The 12,162-nt window shown below is 43.2% G+C and overlaps 2 protein-coding genes across 9 annotated transcripts in view; one reads left to right on the top strand and one right to left on the bottom strand.

Moving 5' to 3' along the window:
• The window catches only part of REPS1 (RALBP1 associated Eps domain containing 1), a 499,053-nt gene that overhangs the window by 96,566 nt on the left and 390,325 nt on the right, over positions 1-12,162 (bottom strand). The window lies entirely within an intron of this gene.
• Positions 1,661-12,162, top strand: part of ARFGEF3 (ARFGEF family member 3) — a 92,720-nt gene continuing 82,218 nt past the window's right edge. For 5 of the 8 annotated variants that reach the window (XM_061378335.1, XM_061378334.1, XM_061378332.1 and 2 more), the window contains exons 1-2: positions 1,665-2,129; positions 3,250-3,301. In XM_061378335.1, the coding sequence (XP_061234319.1) occupies positions 2,045-2,129; positions 3,250-3,301 (137 nt within the window). In that variant the 5' untranslated portion in view covers positions 1,665-2,044. Of the gene's footprint in view, positions 2,130-3,249; positions 3,302-12,162 lie in introns of all 8 variants that reach the window. The other 3 variants (XM_061378338.1, XM_061378337.1, XM_061378339.1) reach the window with 2 other exon arrangements.

The raw sequence follows: 12,162 nt of genomic DNA, 5'->3' as shown, positions 1-12,162 counted from the left end.
CCCACCCAAAAAAAAAAAAAAAGAAAGACAGGACAGAAACTGTTTGCTGTGCTCAATTTCCACAAAGCACATCATCCACTAAGCACACAGGTGGGGAACAATTCATCGTCACTTCAACTGGAGCATTAACTTATAGAGTCACAGTTCACTGACAATCCTGGCCATCAGCTATCACCAGTTTTTCACTCCAGGAAGCTGGCAGCGCATGGTCATAGATAAAAAAAAATCTGGGAAACTATTTCCAGTTTCTTAAAGGTTGGTTTATGCCCTAAAATCTGAAGCTTACTGGTCTTCCTATTATTGCTGCCAGAGTTTTGTTTTGTTTTTTTGGTTTGAGTTTTAGTTTTCTGGTTTTGTGGGTTTTTTTTTTGGGGGGGGGGTGTTTGTTTGTTTGGGGTTGGGTTTTTTTTTTCTTCTTTTTTTTTAAATAAAAATCCTTATTATTGTAGTTCTGTAGTTCTAGGCATTCCCTACCCACCTTCAAACCTTCCTGGCATCATTCTAAATTTCAAAATCCTTTTCTTCAGACACAAGTTCTACACTCCAACCTTAAAATGCAACAGTGGATTATGCATTCATAATACTTCCAAACACAAGCAGGATCACCCCTTGTAAGTATTTGGATAAGGGACAGCCCTTCAAAGCCCAATATCCTATGGGAAATGCTAAGGCTGATTCACCAGGTGCCAATATTCTGTCTGGTAATTCACAGTTGGTACTCTTCCAATTAGCAGTAGGAAACATAACCTCTAGTGCTGCCAGCTGCTACCTGAGCTGCCTTTTTTATCTATAGCCTTTTTATTTTTTTCCCTAGTCTGCTCTATCTTTTAACAAAGATTCAGCATCAAGACAACGGCATTAAAACACTCGATTAACATTAGCTGATGCCGTCACAAAAAGGGCAAATAGCATATCCTAGAGAGGGAAACAACAAATTGAAGGCGGCAGTTATACTGGGTAGAAAGCATTCGCGGTGCGAAGAGGAAGGTCTAATATAGCAGAGTGGCTGTTCTCTCCTTGGGGCTGGCTCGCTGTAGGGTGTGCGTTGTTTTCAAGGCACAGGCAAGTAGATTGAGTCATGACCCTCTGCACCTGCCATCTGAGGAAAAAGGCATAGGTCCTGCAGGGCTCACAGCCATATATTTGATCCACTGATTTCAAGGGATGACCAGCGCCTGCACACGTGCTGGGGTGCAAGCCTGCCTCCCCGTGTGGGATGTTGCGGGAGAGAGGGGTTGCCCTGCGGCAGGGCTACACGGAGAGCATCGCAGGCTGGCGGAGCTGGGAAACGAGATCCTAGCCCTACCGGGCCCGGCCGCGCTCAGCAGCTGAGCGGTGAGGAGGCCAGACAGGCCCGGGGCCGGTCCCCGCCTCAGTCCTGCAAAGCGCACAAGGCGTCTCCCGGCCCCGCGACTGCAGCGGCTGGAGCCGCAGAGCGTACACCGCAGGCCACACACCGCACGCAGACATCGAGCCCACCCCTCCCGCCTTCTGCAGGCAGGAAGGGGCTGCCATGGCAACCGGCCAGGCCGCATCCCGCCCGACCGCGCCGTGCTCCTCCCGTGGGGCGGCTGCCGCCGCAGGGTCGGGGTCCGACGGCGCAATCCCCCACTCCTCTCCCCGGGCCCTCTACGGCCAGCGGCAACCTCCGCCGCCTCTCCTGGCTCTGAGAAGGGACTCCCCGCGCTCCACGGGAAGAGGGAAGCCGCAGCCGCCGGGTTGTGTCCGTGGCGGACGGGACCAGGCTCGGCCCCAGCCCGGCTGCGCCACGGGGGCCTGCCCGGCGTGGGAGAGGAGGAGGAGGAGGAGAAGAAGGAGGAGGGACTCCGCAGCGGCAACAACTGACGTGTCCCCGCCATGGAGCTCGGCGTGATTCATCAGCGGCTGCGGGGCGGCAGCGGAGTGCCTCGCACCGTCCGCGTGTAGGCACGACAGCGGCGGGGACAGCCCCAGCCCCAGCTTTGCTCCGCTGTCCGCACCGCCCTCCTCCTCCTCGCCGCCTGCTCTGCTCCTGCGGCGACGCGAGGATCCCGGGGGAGGCAAGATGGAAGAAATCCTGCGAAAGCTGCAGAAGGAAGCGTCGGGCAGCAAGCACAGGGCCATCAAAGAGAGCTGCACCTGGGCTATCGGTAAGTGCCCGGCTGAGCCTGCCGCAGCCGGGCTGCCCGAGGGGGAGCGGAGCGGAGCGGGTCACGGCACGGCCTTGCCCGCAGCGGTGCGAGGCAGGAGCCTTGCACGGAGCGGTTTTGTAACGGCGGAGGCAGGGAAACCTCAACAAACTTGTTCCGCGCTGACCGCCGAGCCTCCAGCGGGAGCCGGGGGGCTGGAGCCCCTCAAAACGTCCGGGGGCTTCTCGCTGCTGGCAGGGGTTGTGGCACCTGCTGGCAGTCTCGGAGAGCTTCCGCGTCCCTCGCCACCTCACTTCTTGGGGCTGCTCCGTGGGTCTTGCGGCGCTGATACGGGTGTCAGTAGCTGCTCAGTTTCTGTTTGTTGGGGAGGGGAGTGCCCTCCCCGGTGCCTCAGTCATCGTAAAAACCCCTCGGGTACAGTTTTCTGCATTCTGGCATCTATTTCAAAAGCTGCATATATTTTTCTTTACTGGATTCCATGAGCTGTTTTATCCTTGTTGTGTAATGGAAATGATGATCAATAAAATGAGTTCTTTTAAGGGTATATGAGCTTAGGTACTTTTCAGCATCCACCCATTTCCAGAGATTGTCTGTGACTTGAAGTACTTTCGATACTACCTGGAGCACAAATCAGCAAGACCCTTAACTTAGATTAGCATAACTATAACACTAAAAATTGCTTTGATTTTTTAATTTTACATACACATCTAGCGACAGCAATCTATGATAGTTCATACCTGTTGCTGTTTTATTACTGGCCTTTCAGCTTGATGTGCCATGCATTGCCTCATTAAGTCTGTGTTACCCTTGCACAGCAGCCACACTAACATCCTCTATAGTGTTCCATTACTGTGCTGCCAAAATGCTGATACTCTTACTAATTTCCTCAGTCCTTTCACTAAGGAAAAGATGGTACTCAATGCCTTCTCACTGGGCACCCAGTGCCCTGGCAGATTTGTGAAATACTTTGTCAACTTGGAGCAGCAGTAACTGTTACTCTGTAAGCTGGAGTAGGTATAAACTTTAGGATCATTGGTTCAGAGATTGTAGTCAGATGGATTACGGTGACTGAACTCAGAAGTTTCTTTTAAAAGCCCTATTGTTTCCTTTGGTTATACAGAAAGCTTGGATTCTCCTGATGCTGCTATCAAGATACCTCCATATCAGCTAAGGTAAGGACATTTAATATTGAATCCTGTGGAGCTGTTGAGTGTTTGTAAAACTGAAGGAAAAATGGGAATTCAAAGTGAGGTAGACAGAGGAAGGGGATGAATCTATGTGATTTCTTTAGTTTGTAGATCTAGGCTGGTAGTAGTAGATAATTTGCTGATGAGCCCTTGGCCTCTAGCCATGAATGAAATATAAGGAACCATGTCAAAATGGGTGCAAGTATGTGTAATGGTGACACTTAGAAAGGAGGGCTGTCTTATGGTCTAAAGAGTTTTCCTTCTAAATTGCAGGCTTCAGCAAAAGTGACAATGATTCTAAGTCTTCTCAGTGTGTTTGTTTTCTTTTAAATCTAGCTAAGTTTTTGTTTACTGAAAATAAATATTCTAGAAACTGAAATGTTATGTCACCATATGAGTAGGACACTGAGTAGGAGCTAAACTCATACACTTTCTATGCCTACCACTTGCTTTAGCCTGCTAGGTTATCTTGACTAAGCCTTCTTCCTGTCTCCATTTGTACACCCATAAAATGGGAGAGGTGGTACTGCCCTCATTTGTAGAGCTATTTAAGATTTCCTTTTGGAAATTCTGTTTGCTATGGAGAAAGCAAAAAGGCAAAATTATTCACTGTCCCTTCTGACTGAACCATTAGGAAGCATGAAAAGAAACTAGCATGAACATTGCTCAAAACAGGACACTGTTTCATACAGCTTATTGTTAAGATGTGAAATGCTTAGGCTTGCCTTATTAGGTAATATGAGGAATGCTAAGAGGTTTGCATGGGTTCAAAAACCACCTGAACAAATTCATGGAAGAAATTCATTGAAGTCTATTGGATGCAAAGGTACCCCTTCTTAATCGGAAGTACTTTAGTCAGATGATTGAGTTTATGAGAGTAGGAGTATTGCTATAAATTTGGCATGTCCTGAGGTCCTCCTAGATATCTGCTATTAGCTGCTGATGGAGGTGATGCTTTTTTACTATGATATTACTCCTGTGAGTATTTTTATCACCTCATTACTCCACTCTTCTCCTTTCAGCTGTGCTTGGTACAGCTTTGTGCAAGGAAGATTAGTCATTGAAGAGCTAGTTATCCCAGAGCAGTCACCACACAGGAAAGGAGTAAGAGCAGTTCTGCTGCTGCTCTGAAGCCTGTCAGCTGCAGTCCACAAGGGGCCTCAAGTCAATGCAAAATGGATGTAGCACAAGTCTGACATGACCACTGCCAGAGAGACATTTTCAACACAGGCTGGACAGCTGAAAACAGCTGGATGAGTAATTCCCAGTAGCTCCATTAGAATTAGATTATGTTTACTTGGCACTTCATCTTCCCATTTATCACCCTTCATCTCTAATACAGTGTATAGTCTCTGTTTTTAAGTGCTGTTACCACATTTTTTCCTTTTCCAGTTGCCTAATGCTTCTTTGCAGATATGCTACCTTTTTTTCTTCTTCCTCCAATATTTTTAATGTTGTCTTTGCTTAGTTGTTCTGTTGTTCGGGTCCTGTCCTCCCCCCCCAATCCTGATCTTTTTCAATAAAGCTAGTACCGTCACAGGTGTAGCTACGATGAAGTAAGCTCTTAACGTTAGACTTGCCAGCAGCAATTCATTCTATTACTGGATGCCTTGCAAGATGAAGGGTGCACTACAGAATTTGAATAAAAAAGCTTTGGTTGTGGGGTCCTTGGTAAGGTTCTGTCATACAACCTCACACAGTGTGGGAGATGTTCCTGTCACCAGTACTCTGAGCTTAGTCTTCATTCTCTGCCAACAAGCTACTGCACACTGAGCCGTATCTTTGGTCTGGGTTTAACCTGCATTATGTGCAAATTAGGTAAAAGTTCATCTTTGCATGGTATTTGTTTAAGAACAGTGCTGTGGTGGCTTGGTTCCTAACACTGTAAAATAATAGCCTTGAAAATAGAGCAATGGCCAGAAATACAGCCAAGTACAGATACCACGTAGGATGGAAACAATCTGACCATGCTCCTGGCCTGCTTTCATCATTATTAGATGCAGATTGGATCATCTGCTGTAATACAAATCAGCCCTTTGCTGCTCATCTGCTTTGAATCTGCTATTCACCCTTTCTGCTTCAGTATTTCTGAGTGTAGTAGTGGAGCCTGGAGATATGTTCTGGAATATTTCATGATACTAGAGTTAGAGTGAAGACAAATATAATCTTTCCACCAGGTAACCCTGGTCGGATCTCAGATCCATAGCCACAACATACTGATAGTGTTAAAGGCAATATGGCAAATAGCTCAAGAGAGAAATACATATCTGTGAAGTCTCTTCCTCAGCAGCTGAATGAGTATTTTGAGTACTGTATGTGCAGGGAGGATGTCCCAGCTTGTCTAGTAAAAAAGTTTGGTGTGTTCTTAGAGTATACTGGATACAAGAGAAGGATGTCAATACTTCTCTAGAGTACATTTGGGGAACTTCATGATGTAGGGCACATTTATACTGCATAAGAGTGGGGGACACAGGTTCATGAGCCAGTTGAGATAGACACCTGGCTCGGTTTCAGAAATAGTGAATCTGGTGAGTACCCCAATCAGTATTGTTTCTGTTCTCTGCAGAGCAGCATCTAGCTTCCAGTAGCAAGCTGTGCTGGTGTTATTGACATCCAACAGATTTGCCATGTGCTTACTTAAGTTCTTTTCCTTCTATAACTGAAGAATGAACTCTGCTCATGAGAATAAGATGTCCAGAGGTTTTTCATACTATTGTCTTTTAAGACCATGATCCTAGGGTGAGAATGGGGAATACAAGTAGCTCTTTGCATTTCCTCAGACTATGACTAGCTGAGTCCAAAGTCTTTTTACATGAGTTATATCAGCTACATAGTTATCTCCATGGTAGATTGGGGTAGATTGCTTCTAAGTTCTGGCTTGCCTGCAGCCTGTCGATAGCTTCCTCTCTTGTGTTGGGCCTCTGTAATGAACACTGGACAGGCTGCATTGCAGTTCCCTGAAGCCTGTGTAGTTAGTCAGGGGGTTCAGCTGTAGTGTTTGTAAGGGAGCTGTTCCCAGCACTTTTCTGATAGCAGTTTAGATAGCACATGCCTGCTGTGCTTGGGAGCACCTGGGGTACCTTTGCCCAAGGAAGTGCAGTGACTGGACATTCAGTCTGGAATGTCATTCTTTAATTAGTTTGATAGAGATATTAGGTGTATCTTCAGAGAGCTAAATGAGACTATTCTGCTGTTCAGCTTTCTTTGGTGTTAATTGGATTTACAAATCAAAATCCCAATTAATGACCTTGCATATTAATTCTAGTGAGGGGCGTTACTTAAATATCTCACTTTTGAAAGAAACACCAATCTCCAGTAAATGTGGAGTTTCCCACAGGGTCCTCTCACCTCTGCCTCAAGAGAAGAAGGTGTGTGGGTTTTTTCAGTACTTTAACTTGTGACCAGTGTATTGAACAAGGGTATGAAATATTAAAGAAAATTAAAGTGGACCAGGATGGAAATTACCTTAACTCAGTTCAAGGCTCTGCCATTCACATTGTCCTGTGAATTCCTGAGAATATAGGGTCACATAACCCATTGCTAACAGATCTGTTGTTGCCTGCCTAGTCAGGCGGTGATTCTCTTTGATGAACAGGTCTTGTGAAGACTAGGTACATACTAAGTGCTTAAGGAGTCTGAATGGATGACTTATAAATAATGAATTAGACAAAAGGAATTGATGTGCTGATGTTTTAACTGGTGAATTGATCACATGGAAAATAGCTAAAGAGACCTTAACGTTGTCTGCCAGCAAACAGTTGTTGGCTACTTTGGGCTGCATTACTTCATTTATTTTCAAGATGACAGATTCTTCTCTAAGGCTAGCTCTTGGCTAATTCCTGACCAGTTTCTCCACTGTTATTTTCAAGGCTGAAGTATTATCCATAAAAAGTAACTAAACAAACAGAAGAAAATGAGCCTTGAAAAAGAATGTTTGATCAGCACAGTTTAATACTTGTGAAGATTATCTACATGCCAGAGAATAAAATAAAAGGCTAGACAGTGCTTGCCAGTCACATACTGCTTCGGAAAAGACTCGGATTTACTAGAGTTTCTTGGAATGCTTTATGTAATGAAGTCAGGCCTTATCGGCTATGTAAAACTCAGTGGCTTTTCATCAGCATGGACTTGGTACTGTGAAGAAGAGGTTGGTTGGGACTGCTGAAGGAGGCTCAGTTTAGTTGTTCTGTTTTGATTTTGCTGTCCTCACTGTAACCTGGAGTCTTATGTACAGAATTTCTTACCACATCCTTGCCATTTTTTTTTTTAACTATCCTAAGGAGATTTTTTCTCATAGTTCCAAGACATCATATATAATTTTCAGGTCTTGCTACTGTCCTGTCATTACTTTTCAGTACAATGGCAAAATAAATTATTTTTTTTTGTCCATTCGTCAGTGTAGCAACTGCAGACTTGAGTTTGAGCTGTTCTGTGGAGCTTGTGTGGCTGTTGTCGACTCCTAGAGAAATGTGTCTGAGTGCAGAAGATGATGCTCAGGCAAGACTCTCAGTAGTATAAATTGCTGTTCATGGTAGTTTAAAGTTTCCCCTGTGGACTTTAAAGTAATGGTCATGAGACATGTTGATGAGTGAGGCATTCTGGTGTAGTAACTGATGTTCTGAAAAAGAACCGGAAAGGCTTTCAAAATGCTTATTTAGCTCTTCGGCATATCTGCATACTGTATGTCTCTGTACCTAAAAGCTGCAGAAGGTAATTGATACCGAATGGAGGTACAGGTCCAAACCTTCAGGGTACCAATTCTGTATGCCTAGTCAGAGAGGTACAGGTCCTGGCTCTCAAAGGTGCTGAGCGTTCCCAAGTACTGTTTGTGTTGGTAGTAGTTCCTATGTTCATTACTGGAAAAGCTTACATCCCTCTGGTATTTCACATTGGCCTTGCAAAAACAGGCAGTATTTCTGAAGTTGTAGCTGGGAAGTCAGAAGTCGGTGGTGAACAAGGTCCTCTGTAATAACCAGCTTATGTCTTGTTTGGATCCCAGTCCTGTTCATCTTGATGCTAGCTTTTGAGGGTAATTTGTGAACTTTGGGAAGCTGGTACAATGAAGAGAAGTCAGGAACAGAAGTGAGCTTTAAACTGGGCTGAACTCTGAAGTAGTTGTCCTTACTTCCGCTCCGCCCCCCCCCCATAGTCATGGGTGTTTGGGGCTGAAATTGGTAATGCTACTCTGCCATTTAATTTTTGCATCTCTAGCTTTGCATCTGACATACTTCTTGAGAAGTAGCAGCAACTTTACAAACTCTAAATAAAACATTATTTTAGCTTACATGTGCTCCACAAATAATAAAGTCAGTAAGTGCAGTGTGATCACAAAACATCTAATGCCATAGAGACTTCGCAGCTAATTCATCCTCTTAAAGAATCTTGAGGCTGGGGATGCATTTTGGCTTCTCCATTGTGAAGAAATATTTGTGATTTCATAATTTCATGCTTCTTTAATCTACTTTATTTTGTTCATAATTTCTGTTAGTTTCTTTCTACTGGAAGAGAGTGGATAGGGAAGCTGATGTATATAGCAGATTCTCTGACCAGAAAAAAAAAGTAGAAATGGAGGAATGTTGTGGGTTTTTCTGGGCGATGAAGGTGTTTTTTAGCACACCTCCCTCTCTTTCTTTCTTTTGCTTTTTTTTAAGCACTTTCTTCCTGCTCTTGCTGCCACAGCCACCTGGCATTAAGTGCTCCTGTGCTTTCCTCCTGAACATGACTGCTGGATATGTGACTCATGCTGTTCCACCATTACACAGTCGCTATTTGACATTCAGCAAGTAGATGATGAGTTCTCTGTCAGGCATCAGGCCAAGAAGAGATTCTAGTGACAGTATGGATTGCTGGGCTGCATCTCCTGTGATGGCAGTTTGCATGTTGCATCCAGACTTTTGTGGGGCATATATGTAGATGATTTGGTGTTTGAATCGTAATGTATGGCTTGCATATATATAAATGTGCTCCGGTCTTGATTTTAAATGTTGCACTTCTAATGTTAGGGAGTGGGTGAGGGGAGGAGATTAGAAAGGCAGAGTGGCACTGTCTAGTACAGTATTGGATCATTCTGCATGTTTAATATGGGATATGTAACTGGCCCTATTTCATGTCTGATAGGCAGATATTTTTATCTCAACAGAGCTTTGAATGTGTTCTGAGACCCCAAAAGACAATGTTGGAGAGGAAGAGGGTGTATAGGTCAGTTTCCATCATGCATGTGTTTTGTGGTTTGGTTGATTGGGGGAAAAAAAAAAAGGGAAAAAAAAAAAACCGGCAGTGCTTGCTCTTTTCTGAAACTAACTTTCTGCCTTTCTTCACATTCTTTGTAGTAGTGAACCTTAATACTCACTACTTCTTTAGGTCTTTGTTCCTTTATGGATTCTTCTGAAACTTCATTCTAGATTTGTGACAAAAACCCATAGTGTACTGGGTTGATTCTCTTCACAGAAGCCAGTAGGGTGGGAGTGTGGAGCGTCTGCTGAATTGCCTATTGGGGTTAACCCTCAACATTCAGTTACTGTGTGGTGTACATAATTCATTCAGTACAGGAACAAAAGATGAAACCAGTTGTAGTTTTGAACGTTTATCTAACTTCTGTTAAAAATGTAACTGAAATTTGCCCTGAGGGTCTAAGGATGATAATGGGATAGCAGTGTCTGTGTTTGTTTTAAACATCTGATCACTTGTAGTGCTTGCAGGGAAGAAGAAAGTGAGAACTTCGAGAGGCTGTTGATAATTGCCTTAAGGAATGAAATGGGGTGGGAAGCACTGAGAAGTGACACTGAAACCTAGAGGACTGGTTTTGTACTAAGGCTTGACTCTGCTGTGGTCTTTGTGTGATGTGCAAGTCATGACTTTGTTTTGAAAATGGAGGGGTGATTTGAAATAATAAAAGTCTTTTCTTACAGTTCTTTTAATTACATTCCATGAAAAGTAACAAAGCTGCAGGAAATGCAGGAAACCTTTGGTTTCCTTGAATGTTTGTTTGCTTAAGAAATTGAATATGCTAGTGCAGTAAGTATAAAATTACGTAATGCATTGCAAACCTGAGGATATTTTTAACAATCATCCCTTAGGTCTGTTAAGATCTAGCATTGCACTGCTGTGCAAGTGGAATTGCAGATTGCAAAATTAACCTTCAAAGTGTAACTACTAATGACCAGGTGTAAATATTATCCTCCCATTTCCCTATCAAACTTCTGTGACTAACTCTAGGTCATTCAGCTGTAATGGAGGAAATAAGGTCATCTGCAGGATACCTGCCCTATAGTACCTCTGCATCTCTTCTATGTCCCTTCAGTCAACCCAGACCCAGCCCTGTAAAACTTCTGGTGGAAGTGTGTAATTCTTATGTTTTATTTGTTGTTTTCAGTGTACTGAAATTTTGAAGCAAAAATGTTTTCACTGGAAAGCATCCCCTCCAGGCTTATCAAATACAGGGAAGAGAGGTTTCATGGAATAGCTTGATAAGCTTTGAAAATTGTTGCCTTAGCAAATCCAGTGTATGCAATACATGCTGGACAAGGAGGTGTACACTAAGGGTGGATACACTGCTTCTCACCTCATCTTCATGCTGTACTTCAAATGATAATCAATACTAGAGGATACAGATAGCTTTGTAATGAAAGACCTTTGAGGTTTCTGTGAGTCATCAAATTACTTAAGAGCAGAGTTAGTAAACAACTGTTATACCTTTTGTACAAAGGGTGAAAACCTACTGGGGTGGATGTTCTAGAGAGAGTGACGATAATGTATCATGGAGAGGTTATGCTACAGCTTTAGGGATTGGAATAATTCTGATTATTATTTTGGTCTTGTCCACTTTAATACTGTGTATAATCTTTTGTTGTGTCTTTTCCTCTCCTCTTAAAAAAAGGTACATCATGTGTATATGTTTTTGGGGTTGTTCTGTTTCATCTTGACAATGGTGTCAGGCTCCTATCTAGGAACTTTGTGTTTGTGTTGAAATCAAGATGTTATTAGTGAGTATAGCAAGGAAGCAAATGACCTAAGAAGTGCTCTCCAGCTGAGCTATTTAATTAGGATTGTATGAATTCTCTGCTCTCGGCTGCATTAGGCTGGATGGAAGACTAAACTGTTCACATTTGCCTTTCCCATGAGTAGATCTAAACTTCTGCTGTTATGGCAAATCCATCTCTTTTGGAAAATATGTAAATAACAAAGATAAGAAATGCCACTGTCTCACTGGTTTAATACCAACTAGTATTAAATTACAGACTCATTTGACATTCTAGGTTGAAAAATTGTTAAAGTTCTAGCTAACAAACTGTACGAAGTTACATTATTGCTCACTTCCCTGTGTCATTAAGGGTCGTTTGATAACCAGTTCATATGCCTCCTTGCAGAGGCAGGTTCATTTAAATGTTGGGTGAAGTGATTAGCTTATCTTGGTTTGAAAAGGAAAAAGATTGAAGGGAAGAGGGAATACATGAAGCAGAGAGGAAGGAAAACTTAAATACTGAGCTGGAAGAGATACCCAGAGGGAACTCCAAGAGAGAGCTGATGTCAGCAGCTGAGGTGAGAGAGAATCTGATGTGGAAAGAAGAGTTAAACCTCAAGTCAGGTGAAATTAAAAAAAGCCATTCCATTTTAACCAGATAGAAATGAAGAATTTTGTACTGTGTGGAGAAGAATAAGTGGGATTTTTTTTTTTTGTGTGTGTTTTTGTTTTTTTTTTTAAACTGCAAGTGGTGAAGAAGATGAAAATCCTTTCATCAAGAAATTACAAAGTCATTAGTAAAGGTGGAATTTCATCTGGTTGTGTGAGTGGCAAATCTCTTGACATGGGAAACATGCACACAACCTTCTCTACGCTTGTGAGTAAC

The sequence above is a fragment of the Neopsephotus bourkii genome, unplaced genomic scaffold, assembly GCF_033783945.1.
Source record: "Neopsephotus bourkii isolate Nb327-2 ecotype Australia unplaced genomic scaffold, CSIRO-AGI_Nbou_v1 NB_1765, whole genome shotgun sequence".
Classification (NCBI taxonomy): Eukaryota; Metazoa; Chordata; class Aves; order Psittaciformes; family Psittacidae; genus Neopsephotus; species Neopsephotus bourkii.
Note: the sequence above shows the minus strand (reverse complement) of the source record. Positions and strands in the feature narration are given on the sequence as shown.